Source organism: Leptinotarsa decemlineata, unplaced genomic scaffold (assembly GCF_025532065.1).
Source record: "Leptinotarsa decemlineata unplaced genomic scaffold, Ldec_3_MD MMD2_tig00003736_RagTag_RagTag, whole genome shotgun sequence".
NCBI classification, from domain to species: domain Eukaryota; kingdom Metazoa; phylum Arthropoda; class Insecta; order Coleoptera; family Chrysomelidae; genus Leptinotarsa; species Leptinotarsa decemlineata.
Genome location: NW_027412593.1, coordinates 7,296,331 through 7,312,762, shown reverse-complemented (window position 1 = coordinate 7,312,762; position 16,432 = coordinate 7,296,331). Strand labels below are relative to the sequence as shown.

The 16,432-nt window shown below is 32.1% G+C and overlaps 1 protein-coding gene across 1 annotated transcript in view; it reads right to left on the bottom strand.

The window, feature by feature from the left end:
* Positions 1 to 13,924, bottom strand: part of LOC111517831 (UDP-sugar transporter UST74c) — a 67,671-nt gene extending 53,747 nt beyond the window's left edge. The window contains exon 1 of the mRNA XM_074178377.1: positions 10,118 to 13,924. Within this exon, the coding sequence (XP_074034478.1) occupies positions 12,591 to 13,583 (993 nt within the window). The 5' untranslated portion in view covers positions 13,584 to 13,924 and the 3' untranslated portion in view covers positions 10,118 to 12,590. The remainder of the gene's footprint in view (positions 1 to 10,117) is intronic.
* Between the last annotated feature and the right edge of the window lie 2,508 nt (positions 13,925 to 16,432).

Below are 16,432 nucleotides of genomic sequence, written 5' to 3'. Positions count from 1 at the left end.
CCCTCGGCCTTCATTTTTTCGAAAGTTGGGAAATTTTGCTGGTGGGGTTGGGAAAATTTGGATTCCCTCCCCACCCTGGTATTTCTTTTCGCTACGGCAATGTTTTTGTAGGCGTTAGAATGTATAAACAATAAAGTTAAATAAGACTCTCTATTCGTACTAGTTATTGAAATAAAGTGTGTCGTAAATAAAGCAAGGCATGAATTCGGTATTTGGTAAATGAATGTGAAAATTCTGAAACACATACATTTTTTATTTTGATTCAGGTACTGTTTTGTGAGAAATAATAAAATAGTCGGTATATGGCATGGGCACATATGTCATGAATCGCAAAACACAAGAAACCAAACAATCATTAGGAAGAATTAAATGGCATTAGATATCATCATACAAGAGGGAATAAATTCCTAAATTGCCACTAAACCACTGTTGTCAATCGTCATCTTTCAAAGGAACATTAAAATTGTTAACATTCAAATGACAGTTGGAAATTTCAAAATGTGACAAGAGAATTTGAAAGGGTTATATTTTTAGGAGTGATTAATTTTTTGGGAAAGAAAGTTTTTGGCTTTCTACTACTCCATCTGATACAAAAAAAATGGATGAGAGAATCTTCCAAAGAAAGGAAGGATTAATCAATTTGAAAATAAGTAACTCTATACATGGATGTGTAGATCATGCAAAGAAGTAACTTTCAGACACAAACTGAAAGAAAGTCCTCCTGAAACAGCTACTTTCATATAAACATTGAATTACACGAAAGAAAAAATTCTTTCGAAACAAATACTTCTATATGAACACTGAATTATAAATGTTATCCAATTTGGTACTGAAGAGCCTTAGGGCAAGTGTCTTAAGGCGAAACATGTGTATACCAGTTAGGGTGACAGTGTTCCATGTGAGTACAATTTATTACCATTCATTCAAAGTAGAACTCATGTGAATGATATCTGATTCTTATTCCTCCACGAATGTTCGATATACAAACTGAATAGAGAAAAGTATCTTCTGTATAATTCAGTGTTCATATAGAAGTATTTGTTTCGAAAGAATTTTTTCTTTCGTGTAATTCAATGTTTATATGAAAGTAGCTGTTTCAGGAGGACTTTCTTTCAGTTTGTGTCTGAAAGTTACTTCTTTGCATGATCTACACATCCATGTATAGAGTTACTTATTTTCAAATTGATTAATCCTTCCTTTCTTTGGAAGATTCTCTCATCCATTTTTTTTGTATCAAATGGAGTAGTAGAAAGTGACAAGAGAAATTATGATGATTATTATAATTAGCAAACCTCAAAACAAAAATTTATGTTATGCATTCTAAAATGTGAAATTTGGAAAATTATGTGAAAAAAAGTCACTCGAGTGATTGAGAACAACTTTTCATTTGTGCATTGATTGGTCAAGAGAAACTACCTCTTTGCAACATTAGTATTATTGAAGTTCACACTTTGAGTTAGCATGCTTACTCAAGGCACATTTATTGAGTGCTAATCTGCAATCGCTCTCATGGGATATGATACGGTCTTTTAATAATCTTGAAGTTTGAATAATGTAATTTTTCCATTATGAAAGCAAAAAATTTAATAACCAATTATGAAGACTGACCCATTACCTGATGAAAATTGATAACGCTATCCATGATAATCAATTATAATCAAATCTGCCAGAAACTCTGGAAATCAATAAACGCAAAATATTAATTTTTTTTAAAGGATCAACTTCCCACCTGTTTCGCCAGAATTATTCATTTACCTAATGAGTGTTGTCATTACCTACTATTATATACAGGGCATTGTAGAATAGTTTGATGTACCAGTAATTGATGAAGCTATGTGTTTTGAATAAAATCATGGATAGTAATTGCTTATCTGCCTTCGTTTTCATGGAATATAATACGTTATTTCAATAATCTTGATGTTTGACCAATATGAGTTGTTTTCATAGTGAAAGCAAGGAATTAAATTTATTTCTTCTGATTGTGACATGGTAAGAGGTTTATCTCTGACCATAGAAAAAAATGAGTTTATGGAAGGATTAGTATTATAAGCAATTTCCATGTAATCAAATTCCTGAAATATCCAAACAAGTTCAGGTGTGAGATATGCAATCTAGCATAATTATACAAAGTGACAAATTAGGAATCGCGTCAAGGATATTACTACTAACATTATTATTATTGATTGTATTGTTATTTATGGAAGCACCATTGTTATTTATTTAAATGTTATAATGAGCTTGAGTCAAAGAAGACGTACAGTATCTTCTTTCTGAAAAAAAGATACAACATGAAAACTAAATATAATTAGTAATAATTAATTATATTGCTAAACCATTATTAGGTACTCCCTAAAAATAGATATGTCTGTCATTTCAAGTTTGCTCCCTTGGAAAATTGAATATTGAAAGAATACCAATGTGTTTGAGTTGTTTTTTTCGTTTATCTTGACGTGTTTGACGTTCCTATAATTGCTGAGTTATGGAAGGATGTATGCTGCTCAACATTTCAAGTGACCAAATTTTGTAAAAAAATAAATCATTACTGCAACCTAAAGGTATTGCTGTATAACTTTTCCATATCTTTCATATTGGTAATGAATACATCAGTTCCTTCACTTCTGTAATATGAATTTAATAAGTGCAGTTTTTTACTGTCCAGAAATCCCTATCGAATCCGTTTTTGTGCCAGTCGAATTATTTTGAGTATTACAAAAACTTCGCTAAATATCTTTATCTTCACTCTTCGTGACCCCAATTGTAAAAAAATATTCAGGATATATTCAGTGAAATTTCAAATTAATTTTCAAACTGTATGTTTCTAAATTATCTCCGATGTACTCAATTTCATTTCCAGGGCAATAATTTCCTTCGTTCTAGAAATTTGTTTATGAAAAAAATGTTTAGACTTTTTCTTCCCTTTTTTCAATCAAAAATTATAATAGTACATGATTCGTGTAGATGTGTAGATGATACATGTGGAAAAAAATATTTAGAGGTGCTAATTTTTCTATAATGATCAATTAGTTCCCTTTGTTCAATTACATAATCAATTATGCAGGTTTTGCACACACTTTTGTATGTGCAACGTTGATGTCATCGACACAATTTGTTCTATCTCTAATATGACTGGAGTTCATTACAATGGCCACGAGTCTATCTCATCCAATTTTATAACATTTTCAAATAATGTTATCCCCGTTATAATTCTTTCTAGGTATAAGTTTAAAATTACTGTTTGACTGTGGACATATCTGAATAACAAACATGTAACGAATGTAACATCTAACAAATGGCTATTTTTATGGTATCGTTTCACATATCGTTTTGGAATGAAGATAAAAATTATGTAAACATTATTATTCCAGTCACAGAAATTTCGCAGCCGCAAAGTACACGTAGCCTAAAAACACAATATCGTCGAACATTATTTCCAACTTAAATATACTTTACCAAGTATGGGTATTTCACAAGTGTATTTGAAATGTATTAAATAACAGGTTGTTCAAAAAGTTTTGTCCGATTTAATGTCATTTGTTTTTGTAGCTCCATATCTAAAATACCCACTGATCGATAGAGAATTTTGTACCTACTCTATACATTGCTGTTAATTTTTTCCAAATTTTAATTTCGGGCAATTTTTATGTACGTATTCAAATTGAACCAAAGCGTTGCCGAAACAGCTCGAAAAATTAACCAGGCACTTATTACTTAGCTATGATAGTATTAATGAACGAACTGTTCGATGTTGGTTTCCGAAATTTCGTTCCATAGACTTTAGCCTCGTGGAAATTAACCAACCACAAACGGTGCGTGGGATATCTGAAGAACTAGGCGTCAGATTCCAAACAGTTTTTGATAGTTTGAAAAGTAATGGAAAAGTCAAGAAGCTCGAAAAGTGGGTGCCCCACGAATTGAACAAACGACAGAAATTGTGATGTATCGAGGTCTGTTCTTCTTTGCTTCTGCGCAACCGAAAAGATCCTTTTTTGGACCTGATCGTCACGTGTGATGAAGAAAAGTGGATCCTCTACGACAACAGGACACGTTCAGGACAGTGGTTGGACTCCGGACACAAATTAACCACCCATATACTTTCCAAAGGCAAAATCAACCGACCAAAAATAGACCATGGTTAATGTATGGTGGTCAGCGGCTGGTGTGATTCAGGTCCGATCCTGCTCCACCACAATGCCCGTCCGCACACTTCACAAATAACCGTCCGAAAATTACACAAATTGAGCCTAGAAGTTCTGCCTCATCCACTATACCCCCCAGACCTCTCACCAACCGACTACCATCTTTTCAAGCACTTCGATAACTTTCTCACCGGTAGAACCTTCGCCAATCAGGACCAGGCAAAAAGGCTTTCGTCGACTTCATCGAAGCACCCAATGTTTATGCTGATGGAATTATTCGACTTGTGTTATGTTTGCAAAAGTACACTGATTCAAATGACGCTCATTTCGAATGAATTGAATAAGTATTCGCTCAGGTATTGCAGTTTAAAGTAGACTCATTAAAACAACTTAGAAAACTTTTGAAACAACTTGATACACAAAGATTTTACGAGATTCTAGAGCGGTGAGTTTTTCAGAAACTTTTGCTCATTTCTCTTCTGCAATTGAGTAAACGCCTCATAATTTTTTTGACAAACACGCTCCACTGATCACTTTCGAAATTACAAGTCCCAAAGCTATGAGTAAATTGAAAGAAATGATTTTTTTGAGGAATGAAGCTTAACGAAAGTTCAGAAAATCCCAATCCACCTCGTACCTTAAATTTCATAAAGATGCCAACCAAAATAAGTCAGCGCAGAAACGTAAACACGTTCTGTGTTAAAAGACTTCGTCCACTTGAGTCATATTTCGCCAATGTACTATTGACAATAGCTATCTTTACAATGTGGGCGTTTAACACTATCAAATCGTGACTTACTTTTTGAATATCTTATTCCGCTCTCATACAATAGGATCAGCAGGTGTGTGGTGATAATAGGTTGTCGTTGTATACCAAACATAAATCGGAAGTTGCAGGATCCATTCACCATACAGATATGCCGATAAATAAAATGAAGCATCGTCTTAGGCAGTCATTAATACAAAAGATTTACTATAAACTGAAGGAATATCTTGAAGACAGCCCTCTATAAATTTGTTATTTTCAATATATATGTGATAATTTTATAAAATGTTGCATACCATAGGTAAAAACACCTTTCAATGTGTAATCTTAGTCCGTAAGCTATTATATTTCCCTTTTTTGGTTTACTCTTTCCTTCTTTTATCTTCTTTCATCTATAGTCTGTTTATGTTAGTGGCATGTTCTACACCCGCTTGGATAGTATCTATTGTACACTTGAATGAATAAAGAATATCTATCTATCTTCTCTGTAATGATTATACAGCAACCTTCTTCAGAAAGAAACTAGTACAAAAATGAGCAAAAAAAAACAAGAAGTATTCATCAAAATAGATTATGAATATGCTATTTCAAAATCAATTTTACTCTATTTAGACCCAAGAATCATCGCGATATTTGTTCTGATATCAAAATTATGGATAACTGTGATCAAATTCAGTTTGTTAATTAGGTATTACATTTACTACTCAAATCTTAGATATAATGAACAGATAAATAATTATAACGAGCCTACCCCACTTTGAAAATATATAAAGAAAATGCAACTTCTAGCCCTTTGTGTTGAAAAAGAAATCTCTGTGAAACAATGACATGTGAAATCCTTACATTTGATTCTCATTCATTGAGAGAAACCCAGAGAATTTCTTAAAAAATATTTATACTTGGCAGTTGAACATATCCAACAGAATATCTTCAAAGTGCTAAATTGTTTCACAGAATAATCACCATTGAGACACGTTCTGAAACCCTCATACTTACTTACATGAAATTTTGATCAATGTAACTAAAGATATAAAAAATTTGAATTTTTCAAAGGTATCCTTTGGCGTAAGCGCCAAGCATGTTCTACACCCGCTTGGATAGTATCTATTGTACACTTGAATGAATAAAGAATATCTATCTATCTTCTCTGTAATAATTATACAGCAACCTTCTTCAGAAAGAAACTAGTACAAAAATAAGCAAAAAAAAACAAGAAGTATTCATCAAAATAGATTATGAATATGCTATTTCAAAATCAATTTTACTCTATTTAGACCCAAGAATCATCGCGATATTTGTTCTGATATCAAAATTATCGATAACTGTGATCAAATTCAGTTTGTTAATTAGGTATTACATTCACTACTCAAATCTTAGATATAATGAACAGATAAATAATTATAACGAGCCTACCCCACTTTGAAAATATATAAAGAAAATGCAACTTCTAACCCTTTGTGTTGAAAAAGAAATCTCTGTGAAACAATGACATGTGAAATCCTTACATTTGATTCTCATTCATTGAGAGAAACCCAGAGAATTTCTTAAAAAATATTTATACTTGGCAGTTGAACATATCCAACAGAATATCTTTAAAGTGCTAAATTGTTTCACAGAATAATCACAATTGAGACACGTTCTGAAACCCTCATACTTACGAACATGAAATTTTGATCAATGTAACTAAAGATATAAAAAATTTGAATTTTTCAAAGGTATCCTTTGGCGTAAGCGCCGAGTAGGTAATTTATAATGAAAGTGTAAACTACTTAATGAATTTTTCAGCTAATTGACCAAATATTTATCAATATTAGTAGACTGTATTATTTTGTAAAACCTGCATATATAGATCAAACAAACTACGACCAATAACAGTACCTATTTTGTCAATAAAAATATATTTGTACAATTAAAATTTCAATAATCACAATAAATAAAATATTTGGTACAACAACAAATTACAGGACATTAGTTATTGGAAAATTAAGATAAGAGGACGAAAAAAATGCCAACCAAATTTTTTCATCTTCGAAGTTGATAAATTTTATTTGATGGCACACATCGCATTTAAATTTTTTCCAATAATTCATGCTGATTTTATCTATAATGTTCGATATATTTCGCAATAAGACAAGGCTGTGTTAAAAATTAACATCACAATAAACAAAAAAAATTGTTAACTAAATACTCGCATTGCACAAACAACAATTAAAACAAAAAAACATTTGTTTTTTTTTTAAGTAATTGAACTACTACCTGAAATACATAATTATTTTTCAGAATAATTTGTTCCCATAGAAGAGATAAATTAATGTTATCTTCTTTCAACTGTGATACCTTAGTTTATTTTCCGTGAATAAAATTATATTTTCAGTCACTTAATCATTTTTCATCAAAAATTTTCACCTTAGTTTTTTTTTTGAAGTAAACAAAATATATTTTGAAAAAAAGATTTCATACCAAGAAACTTTACGACATTTCGATTATTAGTATCCACAGTTTGAAGACTGTATCCAGGAGAGATACATACGTACTGAAAAATAATTATTTCGAAATAGAATCTCCAAATATTCATCTCTCCCAACTACCTATACCGTAGGTCAACTGTTTCCCCGTCTGATACCACGCTGGATATTGAATTATATCCGACAGACATTTATGCAAGATACCTCACTGAGGTTAGTCTCGCAGATGTTTCTCGTTCATCCAGCAGAAGAACCATGCTGAAATCAGTCGGGTAGATCACCTACAGACTGGTTTGGAGATATTACCTCTCATCAGTTCAGAAAAGATCCGACCCAAACAACAAAGTGCCTGGAAATCGATTAATTTCAACGCGGCTGAACTGCATGTATGAAATCTTCGTCTAAAAAAAAGGTTGTTAACTAGTAACAGCTGGAGTGTTTTCCCAACACCAAATCGTTATTTTTAACACCTCGACACGTGTTTCGATCACCAAGTGATCATCCTCAAACACGTGTCGAGGTGTTAAAAATAACGATTTGGTGTTGGCAAAAAACTCCAGTAATATTCATTTCTACACCAAAGGTTCCAAACAGTGCATCATAAGTAGCAACAGCTTAACAGTAATTGTTAACTAGGGAACAAAGTCCCAAGCGGGGAAGAAACATCCCATGTACCAATACTCCATAGATCATACTGTGTCTGAAAACTGTATCGAGGAGAGATACATACGTACTAGAACTTCGTAGGTCCTGGTAAATGCCTGCCAGAAAACAACAAATTCCCTGGCTAAAACCAGTCCAGGCCGAGTCCCAAACACTTTGCTGTTTGGGTCGGAGCTGTCCTGCAGTGATGAGGGATAATTTCTCGAAATCAGTCTGTAGGTGATCTACTCAAATAATTTCAGCATGGTCCTGCTGCTAGATGAACGAAAAACATATACAGCGTGGTATTAGCCGCGGAAGTAGTTGTTTTTTGGCAGGCATTTAGCAGAATCTACGATGTAGGTAGTTGGGAGAGATGAATATTTCGAGATTTCATTTCGAAATATTAATTTTCTAGTAAATATAAAAATAAAAAAGTCGATATGGATTAAAAAAATAGAATTGTGAAATTATGAATTTTTCACTTGACGAAACAAAAATCACCAAAAACTCTTTCGATCAGTAGTCTCCCCTTGGATGTTGTTTAAGTACTACCTACCAATGCTTTCAAAAACAATAATCTTCATAAGGGGAGAAATGAGGATCTCTGATAAATGTTTCAATCTTACTGAATTTTACCTTCTTAGGTAACAACGCATACAATAACAGTCCTATTACTATTATGTGAAAAAATTTCAATATCCAGTATTTTTTTAACCCCGGAGATTTAGAGGTTCACTCTTTCTGAAATAACCCACCTGGCACTGATAAGGAGCTAGTACTCCAAAACCATTCTCTATTGAAAGGGTAACATAATCAGGCAAGGTGAGTTATTTTGCCTTTTACTCTCCAAATATCAATGATTTTCATGGCTACAATCACAAAGTTACTATCTTCTATAGGAATAAATTTCTAAATAATCAACCATTTATACAACACTTTTTTAATTCAAAGTGAAAGGAACATTTACATTGTTACAAATAATTTTTTTATGTTGATACACACAAATTAAAATTCAATTGGGCATTATTTATACTCATTATTTATACTTTTTTGTCACTGAAACAGATTTAATGAGATAAAAACAATAGTATTCCTTTCATGATTATTTCAATAATACCAAATATCACTTTACTATTAAAATGTTTCCTAATATGTCTCAAGAAAATTATATATTAAACACATTTTTTATGGATTTAGATGTACAATAATATATTGTTCAAAGTTATTTGCTTTCTAACTGATATCAAGCTACTAGATATACCTTTTCAAATACCTAGAATAATCATACTGGAATAACTGAAATAACGCATATGGTATGTACATGCTGATAAGAGTCAGTTTAAATATCATAAATAAACGTTCTAATTGTCATTTTTATATATACATTACAATTTACCATGAATGAAAAAATTACAATTTCTGAGATCTTGATAAATATGTAATATTAGGAACTTATTTGAGATAAATATGAGATGATCATGAATCTCGATAATTAATTATACATTTTGAATGTCTGGAATAAAAAACATCAAGTGATAAGTGAATGAAATAATTAAAAAGGTTTCAATGATTTCTATCTGAGCCTAATATATTCTGCAAAGCAATATTTTGGTCTAGCAACCATGTCAACTTTAAATATTGTTGTTTTCATATATTTGTTCATAAACCAATCATCCATAATTTGATTTCAATTCAATTGCCACCGGTAGACAGCTGTTTCAGCCTGTTGGGCATCACCAGCGCAGACAGTCCTTGTTGAAGACAAACTGATGATGTCCCACAGGCTGTTGTTTTTCCGGGTGTTCCTCTGTTGTGTTATTTTGCATGTGATTTGCACCTCACAATGCAGAAGCAGTAACTAGTCTTGCAAATGACGTCTGAGATGATGTCGAAACGTCGACATTTGATAAAAAACACCTTCACAATACCGAAATTTATCAGATCTTTTATACTATTCGACCATGGTGTAGTTTCATGTTAACTTGGAAGGGAAAAGCTGAATTAAATTATAAAGTACAATAAACTGCAAAAAAAATTTCCTTGTGAAAGCAGAAAATACTTCTGTTAGGAATTCTTATCTCTATAAATCATGAAAGATTACTCACAGTTTTAAAAATTTTAAATTTACTCTCTTATGCAGGGCAACACAGAAAGTTCAGTCTCTTTGGGAAAAACACATGGTACACACTTCAACAATTTACTTCAATCATTTGTTTTCATTGTGAATTGAGGTTATGTTCAATTCGAACCTCAAAAATAAAAATTGATATTTGCTACTAAAAAAAAACAAAGATTCAAACTGGAAATGTGATTTTCTTAAAAGTCATTTTCCGGAAGAATTCAAGTTTGCAAACTTTCTAAAAGTGAATTTATTTAATAAATATACATTTTCAAGTAGAGAAAGTAAATTTATATTTATGAATATTTCACAAATACTTATTTCAATAGGTGGGTTCAATATTTGCAGTTTTTTTCAATACATTTGAATGTCATTGGGAATATTTGTTTTGTCAAAGCTGTGGAGAAATTTTTGTGCTCTACTAGATGTACCTATATCTAGGCATAAATTACCAACAACTCTTTGGCAAGGGGTTTTTTACATGCTCATGGTTTTCAATAGTTTTGATGTCAGTAATGTTAAGCAAAAACATGGTAGGTATGTTATAAATTATAAATGCATTTTTTCTTTCCTCCAAAGTTTTCAGATATAATGTACAGTAGAAAAGTAGTTGTGAAGGTTAAATTGAGAGTAGTGGGGTTGGTGTTTTCAGGGTGTTCATTGTAGAATATACAAAATAAAAATGAACTAACATATTCGTAATATAATAATGTCATGAATCAAAACCGTGCTGATCTCAGTTATTTTCCGAAACACTTAAATAAACAAGGATCATCCTTGTTTGTGTTTGTTTATTGAAAAAAAAAGTTTATAGAGCAGAGAGAAAACTACAGAAGAAGTACATGTTTCATCAACTTTTTTTGGGACTTCTCACCTTCCACAATCTAAAAAACACTAAATTTGTAATAGAAAACTTAATGTGACAAGTTATCAGAACAATTATCTATGAAAAACATATATTGAATTAATGTATTAAAAAGCACACTTCAATGTGGGATTTCCACTTGAAAGTTTACAAAACCGTGACATGTGTTTCGCCATACAATAGTATCTTTGAGCGTCACAATAAATATGTACATATATTGAATTCACACACTCATCGGAAGTTCTCAATTGCACATTTTAATTTTTTTCAGAAAATAACTTTTGTTCGATAGCAACATTTAATTTTTCATTTTATATTAACTCGTTATTTTTTCAAGATTTTGTACTGGATCTCGAAAATAGGTGAAAAGACATGGAAAAACGTTGAAATCCCGAGAATTAAGTCAAGATCTTGAAAATTAAGTTGTGAATTAAAATCTGCTCTGGCAGAGAATTCGTACCCAGGTCCATTAGTATATACTGTAATGAATGCAACAGAAATAAAACATTCTTGTAACGTCCAAACAGCTTTATAAACACAGACATCAACCCAACAACCACCAATACCTTTCACAACTAACCCTATACACATTATTTTCCTAATATTTTTTCAAATTGGTATAGGAATAAAACCAGGCTATTCATCTAGAAGAAATGTATTAAATTCTAGTAATACCTAGAATGGCAACGAACTGACGTTATGAAAACTCATATGATAACACCATATACTATAAATTGAAGTTGGTATATTTTTCAGAAGAGATTAGTTTTTGCGAAGAAATCTTTTTGGATACCTACTTCTACACTACTTTCTACAAAAAAAACTTATGAAGAAAGGAAGATGATGAACTTCAAGATTAGATCATGACTTTTATAAAAGGCAATTAACAAATTTGGCATGATAAATATTCAAATTGAAAGGGGTATATTTTTAGGAGAGATTGAATTTTTGGGTAAGAAAGCCAATGCCTTTCTCAAAAATAAATATTCATAATGATGCCAGTCAAATGAAATTGTGAATATTTTTATAAACAAATAAACTGTTGGGACCTAAGTTGATTTCATTTGATAGATTCTGATGACAAATAGAGATTATCAACACTAAGATACTCGAGTATTCATGAGATTTTTTGACAGGCAAAATTTAAAAAATATATAGTATATATTTATTGAAGAAAATATTGGTATTTATACAGTAACTTATGTAATAAGGTGTTTAATTTTCATTCTTTTTTACTACCTAAAAGATGAAAATACCCAAAAAAATATCACTAGAACAATGAAGTTGTTGTAAATTTAAAAAAAGTAGAGCCCTGAAGAGCTTCACCATTCATTACTAACCCAGAAAAATATAAAATGATAAGGTTTTAACACTGTCAGTGACTTTATGGCAACGACTTCAATTTACAAGAAAAGTGAAATTGAACTGTCATCTTTCTGTTAGGACATCGAAGATGCCATTTTCAAAACATTGAAGATGCTATTTTCAAACAGATAAAATATGTTGATATAAATACTTATCATATTTAACAGATTTGAGCTACATTCACACTATACTACATTTGTAGTTTTTTCCTCATCAGAATCTCTAAATGCTATACAATATTCGCAGACGTTGATACTTCCTTGGTGGGCAATGGAGCATATGAGGCAGTATCTTTTCTACGAAAAGTGACATATGTGTATACAAGACTTCCTATTACACTTATATTGATTCCAACAAAATTGGGCCATGAAAAAATGTAATCTCCAGCAATTACCATGCCAAGATAGGTTACACAAATATTTTTCAAAGTTCCCACTATTGTGGTTGTCAGTGCAGAGTTGTGCAAGGTACATAGTATCACACTATAATTAAGAATGAAGCCCATCACACAAGATAACAAAAACTGACCCAAAAATAAATAATTATCCCAATACTGGTACTGATAAGCAGCCTCTAGATCTCCAGAATAAAATGCGAAGAAAGTTGCTGGCACAATCATAAATAAGGAATTGTAATACATCAGTCCATACTTTCCCAGTTCCTTTGAATCTAACTTCTTTTTCATATATACGCCATTGGTAGCGGTAAAGAAGTTATTCAAAAAAATAAAAATGTAACCTCTCACTTTGAATGACAAGTCGTTCACTGCTGCTACGACAGCCCCCACAATCATAGTATACACACTGAATTGCACACTTAAACTGGGTTTAACTCCAAGAACATACAACTCCAAAACCATAGTCATTAAAATAGAAAATCTCCTGAGAGCTGTGAACATAGGAAGACTCAGTTCCTTCGTTCCTCCTAGCCCAAAAAACATATTTCCTATGTAAATCAAAGGCAATGGAAATATTTTTCCAAATGTGTTTAGATCCAAACTTGGAAAATTCACTAATTTTATCTTCTTGGCAATGAACAGAAGCACAATGGTTGCAAACATTTGTCCGAGGCCCAGTACTTGAAAAGAAGGAAATCCGTATGTGGTCAGGATGGTTTTATTGACGACCGTTATCATAAAGGAAGCAACCCCATAGAAGAGCGCCGACAGAATTTTCCTAAAAAATAACTTTTGCTCACTAACCTCCTCTTGAATTCTGACCATGATTACTTCTTGGTATCTATTTGGATTCTCTATACGTTTTCATTTATTGTTTATTGGAGGTTACTTTTATTACTTCAATAATTTTGAGAATCTTCATTACCGTGAAATTAGTCATCTCATTACACCTCCAAACACCACTAATACCACAGTATCAACTATCAAAACACCGGACCTGTTTTTTTAAAATAAGTCCCCTACTCTTTGAAGACACGTTACAATGTCATTTTTAAAAACAATTTCACATAGGTTATTCATGACTTCATATTAGATAAGTTATGTTATCACGTCAAATTTCAAATTACGGAAATTTTTCATTGACAACTTCTAAAGAGGGAACTTGGAATATTAAAAATTAATTTGATGAAAATTTTGGAAGAAAAACAAAGACAGTTATATGATACGAAATATGAATTGAAATGAGACAGAGACGCTTTCCTTTTGAAAAGCAGATCCGTGTCGTCCCATTGTGTATTGTCCGTTCCTTTTAGATGGGAGTTTTCCTTTCCTACAACTCTCGCAATATGTTTAAGCACTGGTTACATTCAATCTGTGGTGCAAGATTGAATAACTCTACATTCAGCATGTTTGTATTCTTATTTGAGGGAACCATTGCCGCAGTATGGCGGTGCAAAACTCTGGGAAAACAAAGAGAATATCAAAATGACATTTTATATTGAAATTTCTGCACAATATTATGTTTGTTATTCTAACAGTATCTCAAAATTCCTGTTGTAAGAGAATTTGAGAGATTATGACGTGTTATTTGAAAGGGGAAAAAAATTTAAGGTTAAGTACGTAGTTTTTGTGTGAGATAGATAAGTACTTTTTTCGTAGAGAAAAGTTTTTAGTCTCTGCCTATGAAGATTTTCTCCAGAAACTTTTTTTCACGAAGTGAAATTCACTCAGAAAAAAAGTTTTTGGCCATCTTGATACAAAAAAATGTAGGAATCTTTCAAACAAAGGAAGGAAGCGATCAATTTCATAAGAAGTAACCAATACATTTTTTTGTATCAAGATCGAGTAGTAGAAAGCCAAGGATTGGTGGGTGAGACCATGGCTTCAAAATAAGGAAACGACCGGTTCATAGATTGTGAATAACGATTCAAAGAAGATCCTGCTCAGTACAAACAGTTCCTTCGTATTACCGAGAGTAATTTTGAAAAACCACTGGATTAGGATTAGGATGTACTCTAGCTTGTTCTCTTGTGAATGCTGAAATTGCCCACCTGAACATAATGCTGACAAGCTAACACACAAATTCTTGAAATTTGGACTGAATTATATTTAATGAGAGTCCAATACGTAATCTTGGAGTGGACATAAAAAACAGAAAGAATTCCAGGAAATCCATGAATATTCAGAACATAATCTATTTTCGACAGGAAATTCAAAAATTGCGGCGTGAAGATATTCACGAATGTACTATACAATAAATTGATAGATGTAATACTTCTTTAACGATTTCAATTCATCAATAAATAAAAATATATATTTTGGTGGATTGATGAGTTCATAGTTGGATTCTGAAAGTCGATATCAAATAGTAGATTATATGAGTCACAAAAACGCGGAAAAAGAATACTATTACTTTGAAAATTTACTACTGTCAGTTGTCAATAGTCAGCAGGTGCCTTTAAAATCTTAGTCTTCTACCTAGCACATCATCGGTACTGGTATCTAGTCTCGAAAAAGATGACAAGACTTGAAAATTCTACACGTATAAGTCGCTATATACCTACACCAGCGTATAGCGCTGTTCATGTTGAAGCGGGCAATATCTAGGGATTTTATTGTTGAATTTTAAATTTTATTACATGAACCTGAATAATCACATACGACCACCGACATGGTTATGTCGATGCATACGACTCATACGAATTACGACTTTTAAGACCAGACCAATCAGAAAATAGGACTAACAATTTTCTCAAGTTTTGTTTAATAGGGGCGTGTCTTCAAACCACTTATCCTAACGTTACTGCCAACTTAAGTGCAGGAGCGAGGGGTTCTTTTGCAAAATGAGTTTTCTTTAATGAAGGGATAACCAAATTCTATAATTTGTTGAATAATGGGAGAGTCAGCCTGAAATAGTTGAAATATTTCTCTGGATCACTAATTCAAATGTCAGCTACAAGGTTGTGATATTCTCCATATTTTCTTCTGTTTTTGAAAATATTTCTCACACCATAACGACTGGGTTTTCTCAATGAAGCTTGATATATACGGTAAAGTTGATATAATTTGAACAACCTGACGCATTCGCCGTCCATTTCGGATTCAATTTCGATGTATGGGCTTAAAAAACGATAGTCAAATAAAATAGCAATATAACCTCATTGTAAATTGACGTATAAAATTCTGCAGAAATCGCAAAAAAGTTAAATTTTTTCAACTTTTTCACGATACACTCAACACCATTTTAAATCGCACTTTTTATGCGATGTGCGTTCCAACATGAACTAGCCTTAAGACGCTTTTCCGTAGACTTATAATGAAAATTTCAATTTCATAACTTTTTTGTTCTGCGCATGCGGTTCTCGAGAGGAGTGTCGTGTCCTCAGCTCGTCGAGTAGAGTCCACTGATATGTCGGATGATATCCTAGGACTCTTCCGCTAACGTAAAGCCTGTACATATATAGATTGGCCATCGTTGAGACAGGAATTACGTTTTATATAAGAGTAATAAAATAACGTCTACGTCTATTATGTGCTTTTTCATAGTTCATATTGTTTTTTGAATATTTTGAAAACTGTTCTTACCTTATAGGTACCAATTGTAACATTAAACTTGGAACATCACTTTTAAATCACTCACACAAAAACAATATACCTAGGTAGTTCTCTTCACC